Source organism: Epinephelus lanceolatus, chromosome 12, assembly GCF_041903045.1.
Source record: "Epinephelus lanceolatus isolate andai-2023 chromosome 12, ASM4190304v1, whole genome shotgun sequence".
Classification (NCBI taxonomy): Eukaryota; Metazoa; Chordata; class Actinopteri; order Perciformes; family Serranidae; genus Epinephelus; species Epinephelus lanceolatus.
The window spans coordinates 42975472-42990760 of record NC_135745.1 but is presented as its reverse complement, the minus strand read 5'-3'; the positions used below and the strand labels follow the sequence as shown (position 1 = coordinate 42990760).

Below are 15289 nucleotides of genomic sequence, written 5' to 3'. Positions count from 1 at the left end.
GCTGCCCCCTAACAGTCGACCAAACGTTAGTTGACCAGGAAGGTCATCAAAAGAAGATCAGCTCTGCACTCAGGATTTCAGGTAAACAGGATATACAATGCTTGTTAAAGGGACAGTGCACCTAAAAATGCCCTCATACCGAGGGGGGCTCAGGTGAAGTTTTAGAGTCCTCACATCACTTGCAGAGATCCAAGGGGAGAGGAGGTAGCAACACAACTCCACCTAATGGAGGCTGACGGCGCCCCAGATTCAAACGTCCAAAAACACATAATTGAAACCACAAAATATCTCCATACTGCTCGTCCGTAGTGATCCAAGTGTCCTGAAGCCCCGACATAAAAAGATGTTTGGAAAAACCTCATTTGAACTCTGTTTTTAGCCTCATTGTAGCCTGTAGCTCTGACTGCTTCTCTGGGCACCACGCTCACGTGTGTGCGCTTGCGCAAGACCGTGAGACATAGACACCGCCTTCATGTGTGTTCATGTGCTTTCGCTGGTCTCGCGCGCAAGCGTGCAAACATGATCACAGTCCACAGAGAGGCAGTGAGAGCTACAGGCTACAATGAGGCTAAAAACAGAGTTCAAATGACATTTTTCCTTTTTATGTCGGGGCTTCAGGACACTTGGATCACTACGGACGAGCAGTATGGAGATATTTTGTGGTTTCAATGATGTGTTTTTGGACGTTTGAATCTGGGGCGCCGTCAGCCTCCATTAGGTGGAGTTGTGTTGCTACCTCCTCTCCCCTTGGATCTCTGCAAGTGATGTGAGGACTCTAAAACTTCACCTGAGCCTCCCTCGGCATATGGGTGAGTAGATAATGGCTGAATTTTCATATTTGGGTGCACTGTCCCTTTAAGGTTGCTTAGCAAACTCAGACGCAACCTGCCGCCACGCTCTTGAAAGCTGGCACAGAAAAGGCACAAGAGTAGCTCCCAGCGCCCGACCTCGTGTTTTCCAGGTGGTTAAAGACACAGCATGTGTACGGCCCCTAATTTCCAGGGCAGCCCTGTCTGGTTCATTTCTAAATAACTGTATTTTTGAAAATATATTAATTTCAGAGAGAATAAATCCAACAGCAGATTACTGAATATTTTAAATATAACTGAATTTCGTTGAAGGCAGGTATCAGCCTTGGAATTTAGGGGCCGGCAGGTTGTGTATGTGGTTGCAACCTTAACAAGCATCATAGAGCCTGTTTACCTGAAATCCTGAGGTCAGAGCTGATCTTCCTCCAGGAGCTGTTTATAAGTGTGTAGGCCTGTCGTCTGTGGGACAGATGTAAAGCTCTGCGTAGCCCTGCACTAACATGATCAACGTCTCCGTGTTTATCTGACTGAATATTTACAGAAGAAGGGAAAGATATCTGTCGATACCTGACTGCTGAGCGTGGACACTTCCTGTGTCTGTCCTTTCAAATTAAAGTCCCACATGGTCCAGTCATATAGGTTTGGATTTATTCTGACAAGGAGCAGCTCCTGATAGAGTTTCCCATTTGGTTGTTTGTTTTGTTGTTGTTGTTTTTTCTGAGACTAAGCGACCAATGAAATCCTGCCGACTGATGACCTTTCTGGACGACTAACAGTTGGTCGACTGTTGGGGGGCAGCACTAGCCTCCAGCTATGGCTATCATCAGCACGGAGGCATAAAAATTAGATTTTTCTCAAAGGAAACCAAATCAGTTTTTCTTCAAGGACCTGTCTTATTGTATCTTTTGTATATTTACTATTTTACTAGTTCTTCAGTACAGCAAAAGTATTTCTTATCTGATTGCTTTCACAAAGAAAGTTAATTCAGTTCAACTTTTATATCATAATGATGATTGAAATGGGTTGAACTGATTAACTGTCAGTTCAACCATCGAGCACCAACGACCACGAAGTCTGGAGCCTCACAAACACCTGACTGTGTGTAAATCTATCGAGCTTCAAGCAGTGGAGCAAACAACCAGAAGAAGCAGGATGAAGATGGGCAGAAAACAGGCCACTGAGTTCACACTGATGATCTCCACTCATCTATTAGTGATGAAGATGCTGAGAGGAGGAGGAGGAGGAGGAGGAGGAACCTGAACTGGATGTTTGCAGGATGAACAGAAACTGAAGGAATCGAGTCGTCGCTGGAGAAATACCCTCCCTCCTGAACCAGAGAGGCTGCTGGAAATTCAACCCTGATATTAGCACAAATATATATATGAACTGAACTGTGTGTTCAACAGGCTGGCACCAAGAGGTGGTGATTACAGGACTGTAGGAAAGACGGGTTTCCTGTCAGGCGACGCAAAAGAGGCCAATTAATTGTTCTACTACATTCAGCTCCATTAATATTTCATCAGTGACATTAGGTTTACATTATTTCCCTGATGACACGTGACAGGTTAAATGATTATTACATTACATCATAAATCTAGTGACTAATATTGTTTGCACACTTATCTACACTGTCAGACAGCTCAAACAGTGCCAGACACTAAATCAGTCAATCAGGAGTCTCGAACAGATCAGACCACATTCCTGCCGCTCTGAGTCCGTTAACCCTGCAGCAGCAGCAGCAGCAGCAGCGTCTTGGTTTACTCTCGTCCCGTTAGCTGGCAGCGAGGTGAAACACGCCGCTATCATCAAACACACCACACAAACCTGCAGGGTGACTTCTGTTCCACTACAACAAAAGATTAACTGACATGTTTTCTACTTAACAAATACACAACTTTAATAACTGGTTGTTCTGGACTCAGGAACGTGGCTGTGAACCAAATGTATGCAGGTAAACGTAGAGGCTTATCACCTCATGATCACATTAATAAAGCATATTTACACTTTGCCGGCACAGCACACAGACAAACTGACATGTCACACTAAACGTAAGAGTCAACCCATTGACTGAGTATCAGCAGAGCAGGAGCTCGTTAAGAGCTGTCAGTCTTGTTAACGCTGCAATTTAGCACACGTTAACTGAATGTCATTAGCCCCTTCTACACTGCCTCTTAAGACTGGGTACTAAAACCTGATATTAAACGAGCCTCAGGGCTAAACTATCGAAGGTCGTAGTGCTGATAAGCTCCGACGTCATCGGTACTTTTACACATTTTGTTTTAATTCATTATCAGCCTGTTTGTGAAAAGCAGAAAGGCTGCGGCGGAAACATTAAACACACACTAAACACACACTAAACACACATTAAACACACAGTAAACATGGCTTCATAGAGACAGTTTCAAACACAAATCAGCTTCACTATAAGTCGCAGCATTCACAGACAAACACTCAAGACCTCTCACACTTTAGGACATTGAAAGAGTCACAAAATTCTGCCAGAACAAATTCTTCTTCTCTGAACAACCAAGTTCACATCAGCTCGTTTATTTATCACAAAATAAATTAGGAAAAGCTGCCCAGGAGTTATAAAGAGCCTCATTTCTTCATCGTGTTTTGACGTATGACGAAGAAACTGAAAAATCGTGGCGCCCAGTAGCTCAGCGGGCCCTTTGCTGCAGGTCGTCCCCTCACTCTCTCCTGCTTTCACACTTGAACTGTCCAATCAAATAAAGGCAGAGAGCCAAAAGAAATAATCTGAGAAGAAACTGAAGACATCCTTTTAAAAAGGGACACCCTAACCAATAAGCAACCAGCACGAAGACCGCGTACACATGTGAAGACTCGACTCGCTCCTCTAATCTTTTCTGGGGTGTTCCTGCCACTCGTCTCTGAAAACCTGCCTTAAAGAAGTCATGGTCTTGGCGTCACGGCTGCCAGGCGGTCTAGATGCATACCTTGTACCTGCAACACGCAGGTTCAAACCTGAACAGAGACCTCCACCCTCAGACTTCCTATTTGTTGCTGTACTTTTCACTCGAATAGGACAAAGACAGAATTCCAGGTTTTTCCAGGATGCATGGGAGTTTCTGTTGTTTGAGGTGGCAGCTGATACTCAGACAGCTGCAGGTGGTGGAGATGCTGTGATAACCTTTGGATTAATCTTTTCACAGCGTGTTAGTGATGCAGAGACAGCTCAGCTGATGCAGACGCTACAGACCGCATGAGATATGTGGTAATTAGTATCAATAGTAGCAATTAATATGATTATAATTGTATTAATCACAATATCACTGGTACGCATGGTCTTCTGTTTCCATGTCACACAAAGTGGAAACCACGTCCATCCAGAACAATCAGCCACTGGTCCAGTTTTAGAGTCTCTGTACTGATGTGTGCTACCGACTGGTGCACTGTTTAGCACCAACAGGAAGTTCTCCATGAATACTTGGTTTAGTCTCATTTCACCTCTTCCAAATAGCAGAAGTGAGATTTACTGTGGAGCCCTGAAGGGGACACGAGAAAAGAAACGTTTCCACAAATGTTTCTCTGAACTTTCAAATTGGTTTCTGATTTGCACTTCATCGTTTTCATGCTCACTAGATTCCATGTTTTCCTCAGGGGAATACGTGAATCCTTGATTTATGGCCAAAAACATATTTTGTGAGGTCACACTGACCATTGACCGTCATCCGAAATCTAATTAATTCCTTCTTGAGTCCAAGTGGACGTTTGTGCCAAAATGAGGAAAGTCCTTCGAGGCTTTCTTGAGATACCACCTTCAAAAGAATGTGATAGACAAGCTCATCGTGACCTTTGTCCTTTGACCATCAAAATCTAATCAGATCATCCTTGACTCAAGGGGAGGCTTGTGCCAAATTTGAAAAAAATTACCTTAAAGAGTTCTTGAGATATTGGGTTCAAGAGAATGGGACGGGCGTATGTACGTGCGTACAGATGGACTAACAGACAACCTGAAAAAACATAATACCCGCAGCTGTGGCCAGAGGCATTATGTTTTCAGGTTGTCCTTAAGTCCAATATGATGTCACAGGGAAGGTGACCTTTGACCTTTTGGATACAAAATTTCTCCACTTCATAATTTTTATCCTGTTGGAAATTTGTGTCAAGTTTTGTCATAATTTGCGTATGAATTCTTGAGTTAGGGCCAGAAACATTGTGAGGTCACACTGACCTTTGACCACAAAATTCTAATCAGTTCACCCTTCAGTCCAAGTGAACGTTTGTGCCAAACTTGAAAAGATTTCTTTGAGGTGCTCTTGAGATGTCACATTCACAAGGATGGGATGTCTGGACGGATGGACAACTTGAAAACACAATGCCTGTGACCACGGCTACCGCCGGTGCACCTGAGGTCTGACACCTTGAACTACTTCTGGCACACACACACACAATCATCATCATCATCATCCTCCTCCTGCTGCTGCCACATGACATTCTTCGTCTTCTCAGGATTTCAGCAGCTTCCTCCAGTTTTTCTTCCAGATGTTGCTGCTGCTGCTGCTGTTTGCATTGTGTGTTTGCCCCAGACGGTCACACCAACACACCATCACACTTTACGACCTCTCGCCCGGCTGCGACGGCTCAAACAAACACGAGGACGCAGCTGCAGCCACGATGGCTGACTCTGTCCTGCAGATCTACAAAGGTGACGGGGTTGGAGAGGTCGGCAGGAGCTGTTAAACATCATCAGTTCACTGACATACTTTCTTCAGGACTTCAAGACACAAGTTTGTCTTCAGGACTTCGAGACAGAAGTTTGTCTTCAGGACTTCAAGACACAAGTTTGTCTTCAGGACTTCGAGACAGAAGTTTGTCTTCAGGACTTTAAGACACAAGTTTGTCTTCAGGACTTTAAGACACAAGTTTGTCTTCAGGACTTTAAGACACAAGTTTGTCTTCAGGACTTAGAGACACAAGTTTGTCTTCAGGACTTTAAGACACAAGTTTGTCTTCAGGACTTAGAGACACAAGTTTGTCTTCAGGACTTTAAGACAGAAGTTTGTCTTTAGGACTTTGAGACCCAAGTTCTTCAGGACTTTAAGACACAAGTTTGTCTTCAGGACTTCGAGACAGAAGTTTGTCTTCAGGACTTTAAGACACAAGTTTGTCTTCAGGACTTTAAGACAGAAGTTTGTCTTCAGGACTTTAAGACAGAAGTTTGTCTTCAGGACTTTAAGACAGACGTTTGTCTTCAGGACTTTAAGACACAAGTTTGTCTTCAGGACTTTAAGACAGAAGTTTGTCTTCAGGACTTAGAGACACAAGTTTGTCTTCAGGACTTCAAGACACAAGTTTGTCTTCAGGACTTCGAGACAGAAGTTTGTCTTCAGGACTTCAAGACACAAGTTTGTCTTCAGGACTTCGAGACAGAAGTTTGTCTTCAGGACTTCAAGACACAAGTTTGTCTTCAGGACTTCGAGACAGAAGTTTGTCTTCAGGACTTTAAGACACAAGTTTGTCTTCAGGACTTTAAGACACAAGTTTGTCTTCAGGACTTTAAGACACAAGTTTGTCTTCAGGACTTAGAGACACAAGTTTGTCTTCAGGACTTTAAGACACAAGTTTGTCTTCAGGACTTAGAGACACAAGTTTGTCTTCAGGACTTTAAGACAGAAGTTTGTCTTTAGGACTTTGAGACCCAAGTTTGTCTTCAGGACTTTAAGACACAAGTTTGTCTTCAGGACTTCGAGACAGAAGTTTGTCTTCAGGACTTTAAGACACAAGTTTGTCTTCAGGACTTTAAGACAGAAGTTTGTCTTCAGGACTTTAAGACAGACGTTTGTCTTCAGGACTTTAAGACACAAGTTTGTCTTCAGGACTTTAAGACAGAAGTTTGTCTTCAGGACTTAGAGACACAAGTTTGTCTTCAGGACTTTAAGACACAAGTTTGTCTTCAGGACTTAGAGACACAAGTTTGTCTTCAGGACTTTAAGACACAAGTTTGTCTTCAGGACTTAGAGACACAAGTTTGTCTTCAGGACTTTAAGACAGAAGTTTGTCTTTAGGACTTTGAGACACAAGTTTGTCTTCAGGACTTTAAGACACAAGTTTGTCTTCAGGACTTAGAGACCCAAGTTTGTCTTCAGGACTTTAAGACACAAGTTTGTCTTCAGGACTTAGAGACACAAGTTTGTCTTCAGGACTTTAAGACACAAGTTTGTCTTCAGGACTTAGAGACACAAGTTTGTCTTCAGGACTTTAAGACACAAGTTTGTCTTTAGGACTTTGAGACCCAAGTTTGTCTTCAGGACTTTGAGACCCAAGTTTGTCTTCAGGACTTTAAGACAGAAGTTTGTCTTCAGGACTTTAAGACAGACGTTTGTCTTCAGGACTTTAAGACACAAGTTTGTCTTCAGGACTTTAAGACAGAAGTTTGTCTTCAGGACTTTGAGACACAAGTTTGTCTTCAGGACTTTGAGACACAAGTTTGTCTTCAGGACTTTAAGACAGAAGTTTGTCTTTAGGACTTTGAGACCCAAGTTTGTCTTCAGGACTTTGAGACCCAAGTTTGTCTTCAGGACTTTGAGACAGAAGTTTGTCTTCAGGACTTTAAGACACAAGTTTGTCTTCAGGACTTTAAGACACAAGTTTGTCTTCAGGACTTAGAGACACAAGTTTGTCTTCAGGACTTTAAGACACAAGTTTGTCTTCAGGACTTTAAGACACAAGTTTGTCTTCAGGACTTAGAGACACAAGTTTGTCTTCAGGACTTTAAGACAGAAGTTTGTCTTTAGGACTTTGAGACCCAAGTTTGTCTTCAGGACTTTGAGACCCAAGTTTGTCTTCAGGACTTTAAGACACAAGTTTGTCTTCAGGACTTTAAGACACAAGTTTGTCTTCAGGACTTTGAGACCCAAGTTTGTCTTCAGGACTTTAAGACACAAGTTTGTCTTCAGGACTTTGAGACCCAAGTTTGTCTTCAGGACTTTAAGACACAAGTTTGTCTTCAGGACTTTAAGACACAAGTTTGTCTTCAGGACTTTGAGACAGAAGTTTGTCTTCAGGACTTTGAGACACAAGTTTGTCTTCAGGACTTTGAGACACAAGTTTGTCTTCAGGACATTAAGACAGTTTTTGAATTGAGATGACATTGTACCGTAATGTAACTGCTGATTTTCGCACCTCGTACACAACCCGTCCTTCTCCTGCTGATGTCCTACGTTCTCCAACCACAAACCAGCTTCAAACCACACCTTCCTAACACTGATGGAAACTACAGTTTGTAGCGCTGCCTGGTTCCCTTACACTTACATTAGCAGTCTGCTGCACCCTCAGCAGTGTCATCAGATGGGAACAGATGGGAACTAGAATCATTCACGGCCTCCCTGTCGAAACAGACTGTCTGATGGAAACAAAGCTATAAAATACCCTCAATATAACGTACGCTCACTCTGTTTTAGATATTTTTAGGCGTGTAAAACATTTTTTGTTTCCGACCCCTCCACAGCAGAACATGCTTTGTCTCTGTGTCAGACTCCAGCCAGCTTCTCCAAACTGGGGGCGTCGACCAACATCTACTGTAGGTAATACGCTGAGTATGGATAAATACCCTCACACAGCTCCACCTAAAAATCCGATCTTTCCCTTTAACTATGACATGTTTAGAAATATCATTAAAACGGAGCATACGGCATCATTACAAATGCATCTTACAGGCATCTGCCTTCCCTCTGATGTCATTTACACCGCATATATTGGATGAGAAATTAAAGCTTGAATGAATTTGTGTTTCCTCCATGTTAAAACTGAGTCTGCCTTTATTTAGGCATCACGGCAGCTGAACTGAGGCCATTACTAAACTTTTTCAACAACTTCTCAACGTCTTGTTTTCCAGGAATGTGGGACCATCTTGTCAATTTTCCAGGACTTTCCAGAGCTCCAGCATTTTTCCCGGCTCTGTGTGTGTGTGTGTGAGACCATTTGTTAAGTGCACCAGAGAGAGGCGATCGTACCTATGAGAGCCTGGAAGAGGTTGCTCTGGAAGATGTCGATGACCCTCTGGATGGAGTGTCGGAGCTGCCGGTCCTCGGCGTGGTGCAGCTTGGCCCGGTACTCCTCCAGCAGCAGCAGGGCTCGCTGTGCGTCTGAAAGACAGGAGGAGGAAGCAAGCAGAGGTGAGGCGGGGATACAGCAGGGAGCAGTCTCTGCTGCTGGTTCACTCTGAGCCTCAGCGGCTAATGAGAACTGATTGGAGACACGAAGGTGGCAGAGCGCAGCTTCAGCTCTGCAGACCAACGTCACACTGGTCTGAATGAACAGCTGCTGCAATAATCTCTCAGTACATGTCATATTTTTAATAAACACAAGAAATTCAAGACTGCCGGAAGGTTTCAGGTCAGTATAGACGGAGTTTGAGGCCTTTAACAGATGATTGTAAAGGTCAGTGTATCAGAGGGAAGCATCAGGTCAGATTTGTGTTTATAGAGCATCAAAACGTCTGATTCTGCAGCTCAAGAAACAAAACCTGACTCAACATTAACTACAGGAAATTAAATAAAATGCATATGTTGATTTCAAAGAGTAATAGAGGACATTTGAGTTTTTAAGGACCTGGAAAGACAATCAGAAGTAGAGATGTAGATTAAGTTGGAACCAGTGGCCGAAATCAACTTTCTGACTCACCGACCAGGGGGACTAGTGGATGAAAAAATCCACTGGCCGAGCATATTTTCTACCAGCCAAAAACTTCAGTATCTAATTATCTAAAAATGCTGCTGTAGAGTAACTTCATGATGATCCCAGATTATTTTGGGGTTTGCAACTTGATTTGAGTTTTAAAATGTAGAAATGAACGGGACATTGCGATGATTTTAGTCTCTAATTATAAAAAATGCTGCAGTGAAGCACCACGTGATGACAAATATTCAACGAAGGAAAACCAAACAAACAGAAATTTTCTCACTTTAAACAACCATTGTTGCCATTCGAGTATAAAGCACTGGGTTTACAAGGCGCACCTGAATGCACCATAAAGTCCTTGTCACTGTGTGAGGGTGAAACCCGTCCCCGACACAGAGGACAGAAGCAGTGCGACCAGAGACGACACAAAAACTCCAACATTTACATGTATGTACAGCGGCTGTTAATTCAGACCCTGACTGGAACTGAGCATAATTTTTATTATAAATCAATCTGCTGATTATTTAGTCCATAAAATATCCGTCTCTGATCACGGAGCCAGAGGTGATTCTTCAAACAGACAAAACACATTAAATATTCAGTTTACTGTAATTAAAAAAAAAAAAAAACAGAGAGAAAATTAAAATATTTCAGGAGCTGGAACCAGAGACCTCTAACAAATGACTTAAAGCGAGTTATTGATTATCAGAATGTTTTCTCTTTGATACTCCCCTGCTGATCGACTCACTGAATAAAGGTCAGTGTTTCAGACTCTGAGGGAAGCATCAGGTCAGATTTGGGTTTATAAGCCTCTACAAGCGTCTGTTTCTGAAGCATGAAGCTGTAAATTGGGACCAAAACTAAACTGAAAGAACACCGAGGAAAGTTAATCAGGATCTGTTAAATACACGTCTGAGACTTCTGACTGACTTTCAAGACCCAATGCTATCAATTTAAGACTTTTAAGGACTTTAAGGAACAGGCAGCAATGGGCACGTTGTTGCAAACCAAGGTCCCATTCATACGACAACGATTTCAACCGAAAACAGTAAACTTTAGCTACGTTTTGGCTGATTGTTAACACGACGGCGGCGCTTTGGGTGCCTGATAATGTTTTGAAAATGTGAGTGCAATTTTTTTGGAAACGGCACCGTCTCTGTTTTCATGTAAACTTTCAAGATGCAGTTCCTCTGAAAACGGAGACTTCGCACATGCTCATTACGGTTCCAGTCACGAGGCATGCGCGAGAAAGTCGACCATCACAACAACAATGGCACACTCCCGAGCTCTGTTTGTGCTGCTCAGCCTGTTGGATTTATCAAAAGTATGGATTTACTGCAACAACTCCACAACTCCACCTCGTAATGAGTCCCGACAAACGTTCGTGCGGTTGCCATTTTGTGTTTATACATCACGGTTCTGTAGAAGGAAGCGCATGTGCACAGGCGCGTGTTGTTTTATTGTCAGATAAGAAAATGACACTCTACTGTTTATTACAAGCAAAACACACTGTAGCCAGATTCTGGAGTCACACCGCCAACTATATCTCCTGGCAGGTATACTACAGCGTTTACGGTCATTTTTGTAGATCAGTGTGCACGGAGGTTGTTATCATAACGTTGTCATCTGAGCGCTGAACTTTTTTCAAAATGAAAATGAGAAACGATTCTGTTTTCAGCGGATCGTTTTCATGTAAACACGGCCTAATACTCTACTTTAACTGCCAGGGGTAGTATCAGCACGTCATCAGCGTCAGCCAATATCGCCTTTAAAGTGAGTGTGTGTTTAAAATGATTGTGTGAAAATTAACAGCAACCTTTTCCGATCCAGTTGGTTATGTCTGTGACACTGCGTAGGTAATCCACGGAGGATCACGGTGACAAATAATTTCATTACACACAAAAAATTCCACAACTTCTCTAAAACTTTTAGTAATTGTTACTAATTCCATGACTTTTCCAGGCCTGGAAATTGAGGATGGGAAATTCTATGACTAACAAGTTTTCCATGACCGTGGGAACCCTGTATGTCAGTGATACTCAACTTGCGCCCTGTGGGCCGAATCTGGCCGGGTGGCCCTCCAACCATTTTCTAATTGACAATAAAAATAAACTGATGAACTGTGAATTATTTTTGCAAAATAAAAGTGGTACTGAACGAATCCCTGCACTCCAACAAAGGTCCTAGCTGAGCCCCGAATGTCCTCAAATCCTTAAAATGCCTCTGCACCTCTGTGAGCGCTGCAGGGAGCTGGAAGATGGTATCAGGACACGTTTCAAACTCGCAGCATTATCACATTTTATATCATGATAAATATAAATAACGATCAATACAGGGAAGATAATAAGATTTTTTGCCATATCCCCGAGACCTATCTTGGGCTGTTCAATCCACATATTTGCTCCACTGTGAACTTTTACTCAATAACAGCACTAATATTTTTGCACAATCGGCACAAAGCTGTGCAGCTTATTCTGAAACATCTACATTATATTTATTTGTCTCTTGTTAATATATGAAATAAAATATAAATGTTTTATCCAAAAATAAAAAGAATAAAATACATTTTTTAAAGGGGGAAATGACAGGAAATATGAAAGATTTTTTTAATCTATTCTCCAGCTCCTTTTGTCCTTTACAAGCTGAACATGCCACAGAACAGAACAGAACAGAACTTTATTTATCCCTGAAGGGAAATTCAGCTGTTCATCAGCTCATAAAAGACAAAAAAAACAACCACACTTCCTCTCAACAACAACAACACAGTGGTGTTAAAGTACACATAAGATAAAATACGTTAAAAAATAAGTGCACAAATAGAAACTAAATTTAAATATGTTAAAACTGAATTTTAAAAAATGCAATATTAAATAATAACAGTAACAATACAATTACATACAGTCTATGCAGCAGAATACGGACGGTTTCCAGCATACTAAAATAATTGTAAATATAAACTCTTAGTGATGAAGATCCAAGTATCTTACTCATATTTTTATTGTAGCTTTTCTCTTCTGTATTCATGTTCACGAGTGTTGCTTATTTTATTCCTCTTGATACATTTAACGTGTGCTCCAAAATCTCATTTATGTACAATATATCACAGCTAAATTGTGTGTCCCAGTGAAAGACCTGCAGTGATACTATGCGACTGAAATAATATTACTGTTAACTCACTACTGACACGTTTGAATGATTTAGGGACTGTTCTTTATTTATCAGAGGAGAGGGCTGACTTTGTTTTTTCTCTCGACCCTCCACAAAGCTACAAATCTTCTCCTTGAGCCTCCCTGAGTGACTCGAGGGAGATGTACGACCCTCCCTCAGCCATAACTAACCATATTCTTTATAGTCACACCAAATGGGGACGCTGGAGCCGAAGCATCGAGCAAACAGCACCAGGGTGAGAAACTCACACTCACTCACACACACACACACACTACAGCGTGCACACAGCTAGCTTTAGCAACATGTATATATAACAACCGCTTTCCCAAATATACGTCCACCACAGTGACAAAATCAGCTGACCAGACGGCTGTTTAAAAACTTTCCATTTAACGTTTGAAAGTTTAAAGTTGAAAATCAAATCTAGACTTGAAACTACTGACACACCGAGCCGACAGTCGGCCAGCAGCTGATGTTGGGGCGTCATGAGCATCTGTCGCCCTGTCGGTGCGGCGTGTTCATCAGCTTTTTTTTTGGCCGATTCAACATGTTGAATAAGGTCAGACTCATTTTCTCTTCAGCAGAAACGTTTCCTGATGGTTTGTGTTATTGTTCACTGGCGCATGGTAAATATGCTCCGACTGGGTTGTTAATGTGCTAACTGGCTAACTAGCATTGAGACGCTCTTCCTGTTTCCCTTTTTGAATGATGAATACAGACGACCGCCATCTGCTGCTGTGGAGAGTTATTCCCTCTCTCGCGTTGGCTGTTGGCTTCACCGTGGATATATCAAGAGAACTGGACACAGCGACGAACGCAGGACCTCGTTCGTTCCTGTGAAAGCTGCTCAATGACGCATGAAGCCACAATGGTTCAACTGCCTCGTATAAAATCACCCAGATGATCCGAGGACCGACAGTCCTCATCAGGGTCCATCAGTGGACCAACAGTCCTCATCAGGGTCCATCAGTGGACCAACAGTCCTCATCAGGGTCCATCAGTGGACCGACAGTCCTCATCAGGGTCCATCAGTGGACCAACAGTCCTCATCAGGGTCCATCAGTGGACTAGTCTCCTGCATGTTTCTGATATGAATGTAATGATTAACTGATATATTTTGGTGGTTTGAGTTGAAGGTGTGAGAAAGAATAGTATCAGTAACATTGTTAACACTGTGCTACATTACAGAGAAATACAAACCGTACTAATGAACCTTCATTAATATAGGACTATATTTTATCTACAAGTGCACGTCACACACTGAGCGAGCCGCCTGTTAATGACGCTGTGGGCTAATGGGCATGTAGCTACTTCCATGTTTCACATGATACGTCATGTTTGTAGTCGACCAATGAAGATGAGTTTACATATCACCTTGGGTTCGTCCTTCACCTTCTCAAAATGATCCCACACTTTGGATTTCCTGCCCGACATGTTATTAACTAGCCTGTGGAATAACCGCAGGTACCAGCCCTGGAAATTAACCTGACGAGGACACTTCCTGTGTCTGTCCTTTCAAAGTAAAGTCACATATGCTCCAGTCATATAGGTTTGAATTTATTCTGACAAGGTGCAGCTCCTGATAGAGTTTCATGTTTGTTTATTTGTTGTTTTTTCTGTGACTAAGTGATCAATTAAATCTTGCCAACTAATGACCTTCCTGGTCGGCTTAAGGTCCTGACACACCAAGCCGACGGTCAGCCGTCGACCAAAGTCAGGTCGTCTGTGAGCGTCTGTCGGCCTAGTTTTTGCAGTGTGTCCCGCACCGTCTGCACTTTGGCGTTGGCGGCTTTTCAGCCGATTGAGCATGTTGAATCAGCAGTGGAGCTTGTCGGTGAGAGAGATCACTCTGATTGGCTGTTCAGGTTTTATTTCCTCGCCCCTGTAGCGAGTGAATCTGCCTGTAGTGAAACCGGGGCTAACCGGTGCTTCCTCCTCAGGCTCCACTTCACTCAGCTGCCCCACAGACCCGCTGCTTCTTCACACTTTAACCTGAATAACAAACCGGAGCTAGCTGGGAGCGGCTAGCGGAGCGTTAGCCGCAGCATGACCGGAGGGAAGCACAGCCAGTTAGCCTCCGCTAGTCTCTGAGCTAGCCCCGGCTCTCCGTTTGGATCCAACGGGAGCACCGAGCCCTGGTTTGTTATTCAGGTTAAAGTGGGAAGAAGCAGCGGGTTTATCAGGCAGCTGAGTGAAGTGGAGCCTGCGGAGGAAACACCGGGACCGTCTGGATGTAATAGTCCATGGAGGTGCTGCGGTGCTCGGCTGCACAGATAGGAAACCCCTCGGCTGACAGGATGTACCACTCTCTCACTCCGCTCTCTCTCACGCAGGCGCAGAACGTACGTGCTACTTGGCCGTCGGATGTAGTCCGTGTAGTGTGTTCAAATGCAACTGACACAGGGCGACGTAGATGAGGCAACAGTTGGCTTCTGTCGCCACTAGTTCTTTGATGCCGGTTTGGTGTGTCCGCACCTTTAGGTTTGGTCGATTGTCAGGGTGCAGCCCTGGTTGTTTGTGTTGAGTGGCTCTAACTGAGACAGAAAGAAAAGCAGAAACTAGCAGCCCGCCCCGGCGAAACCGGATGTGCGTTACTGCCCTTGTGCACAGAGCCAGTGAAAAAAGCCACAAAAAAATCCCAACTATCCCTTTAAAGTTCTGTCCCTCCT

At 43.2% G+C, this 15289-nt stretch overlaps 1 protein-coding gene across 25 annotated transcripts in view; it reads right to left on the bottom strand.

Moving 5' to 3' along the window:
* The window catches only part of dlg1b (discs large MAGUK scaffold protein 1b), a 204637-nt gene that overhangs the window by 187871 nt on the left and 1477 nt on the right, over positions 1–15289 (bottom strand). For all 25 annotated transcript variants that reach the window (XM_078172767.1, XM_078172768.1, XM_078172769.1 and 22 more), the window contains exon 2: positions 8786–8917. In XM_078172767.1, coding sequence (XP_078028893.1) covers positions 8786–8917 — 132 coding nt within the window. The remainder of the gene's footprint in view (positions 1–8785; positions 8918–15289) is intronic.